Genomic DNA, 1,099 nt, shown 5'->3' on the forward strand with positions numbered 1-1,099 from the left:
AGAGAATGGAGCTCCAACTCAGACTATCACTAAGAAGTGCGCTGATATGGACCTACTCATCCCTCAGCTCATGGGCGTTCCCAAAGCAGTAAGACGAGAACTGGCTCGCGCGCCCATCTCGAAACCGCCAGGTTTTGGAAAATGTCATATTCTGTCACCAGGAAGACAGTAATTGGCCTCTAGCGGACAAAGCGGCTCTGAAAAAGAAGTTCGATGATATATTCGGATCGGCTAGGTGAAGACGGCTCGATCGAAATTTCAGATCTTGCTAGGTGGTATGTATTGGCAGGTATACGAAGGCGCTAGAATCGATTGAGAAGTGTAGGAAGGAGCTGATGGCCGAGACGAAGGATAAGAAGCACCTGCTGGAAATGCTTGGGAAAGTGTGAGGGGCTCACCCGGTGCGGATTTGACGTGTATCGCAGGATTGCTGCTTTTGCTAGGACTATGAAGGAGCTCGCAGTCTAAAGGCACAGCTGGAAATCCTATCCCAAGAGGAGGGCCGTCTTTGCGACGAAGTCGAGGACATGAACACTAAAATTGATCACGCACAGGTAGGTTTCTCATGGTTGGATTCGCAAGCTGAGATATTGAGTCAGGGAGAACTTCGCGAGGCTGTCGCGGAAGATGCCAAGATGAGAGACGCCCAAGTCAAATTGGCTGAGAAAAAGGTGGGAATTGCAATTGCATCAGACATCGCAAAATCCCGACTCATATTCGCTGAAAACGCAATGGTCATCCGACTCTCCAGCTCGTAGGTTTTGTTTGTCCTGAAGAGAGCTACTGCTCAGAGTAAATTGCAACCCGATGAGCGGCGGAGATACCGCTCATCGTAATGGCAAGAAGGACGAGGGCTTGAATGCAAATTCCTCATTCGTTGAAGGTCGACAATAAGTCGACCTTCAATCCTCTCGTATTTGAGAGCTCTTTGGAAGTCCGGTCCTCCGCCTTTGGTAGCTCGCAGTTGACTCTGAAGAGTAGATAGATTACAGGGAACTTCCAACCTTCTACTCCGCAGAGTGACTGGTGTTTTCTTTCTCATGCTATTATGCAACGGCTGCAGAATGACATTGCCACCTTGAGAGGTTCACTACCGGAG

At 49.2% G+C, this 1,099-nt stretch overlaps 1 protein-coding gene across 1 annotated transcript; it reads left to right on the forward strand.

Annotated features, from left to right (window-relative positions):
* Positions 1 to 70: 70 nt before the first annotated feature.
* Pmar_PMAR018914 (hypothetical protein) lies at positions 71 to 594 on the forward strand (the record flags this gene model as incomplete). The annotated part of the gene is made up of 4 exons (XM_002774747.1): positions 71 to 88; positions 132 to 235; positions 290 to 383; positions 444 to 594. Coding segments are annotated over 4 exons (367 nt in total), but the record flags the coding sequence as incomplete, so codon positions are not given.
* Between the last annotated feature and the right edge of the window lie 505 nt (positions 595 to 1,099).

This window comes from Perkinsus marinus (assembly GCF_000006405.1).
Source record: "Perkinsus marinus ATCC 50983 genomic scaffold scf_1104296957550, whole genome shotgun sequence".
Lineage (NCBI taxonomy): Eukaryota > Perkinsozoa > Perkinsida > Perkinsidae > Perkinsus > Perkinsus marinus.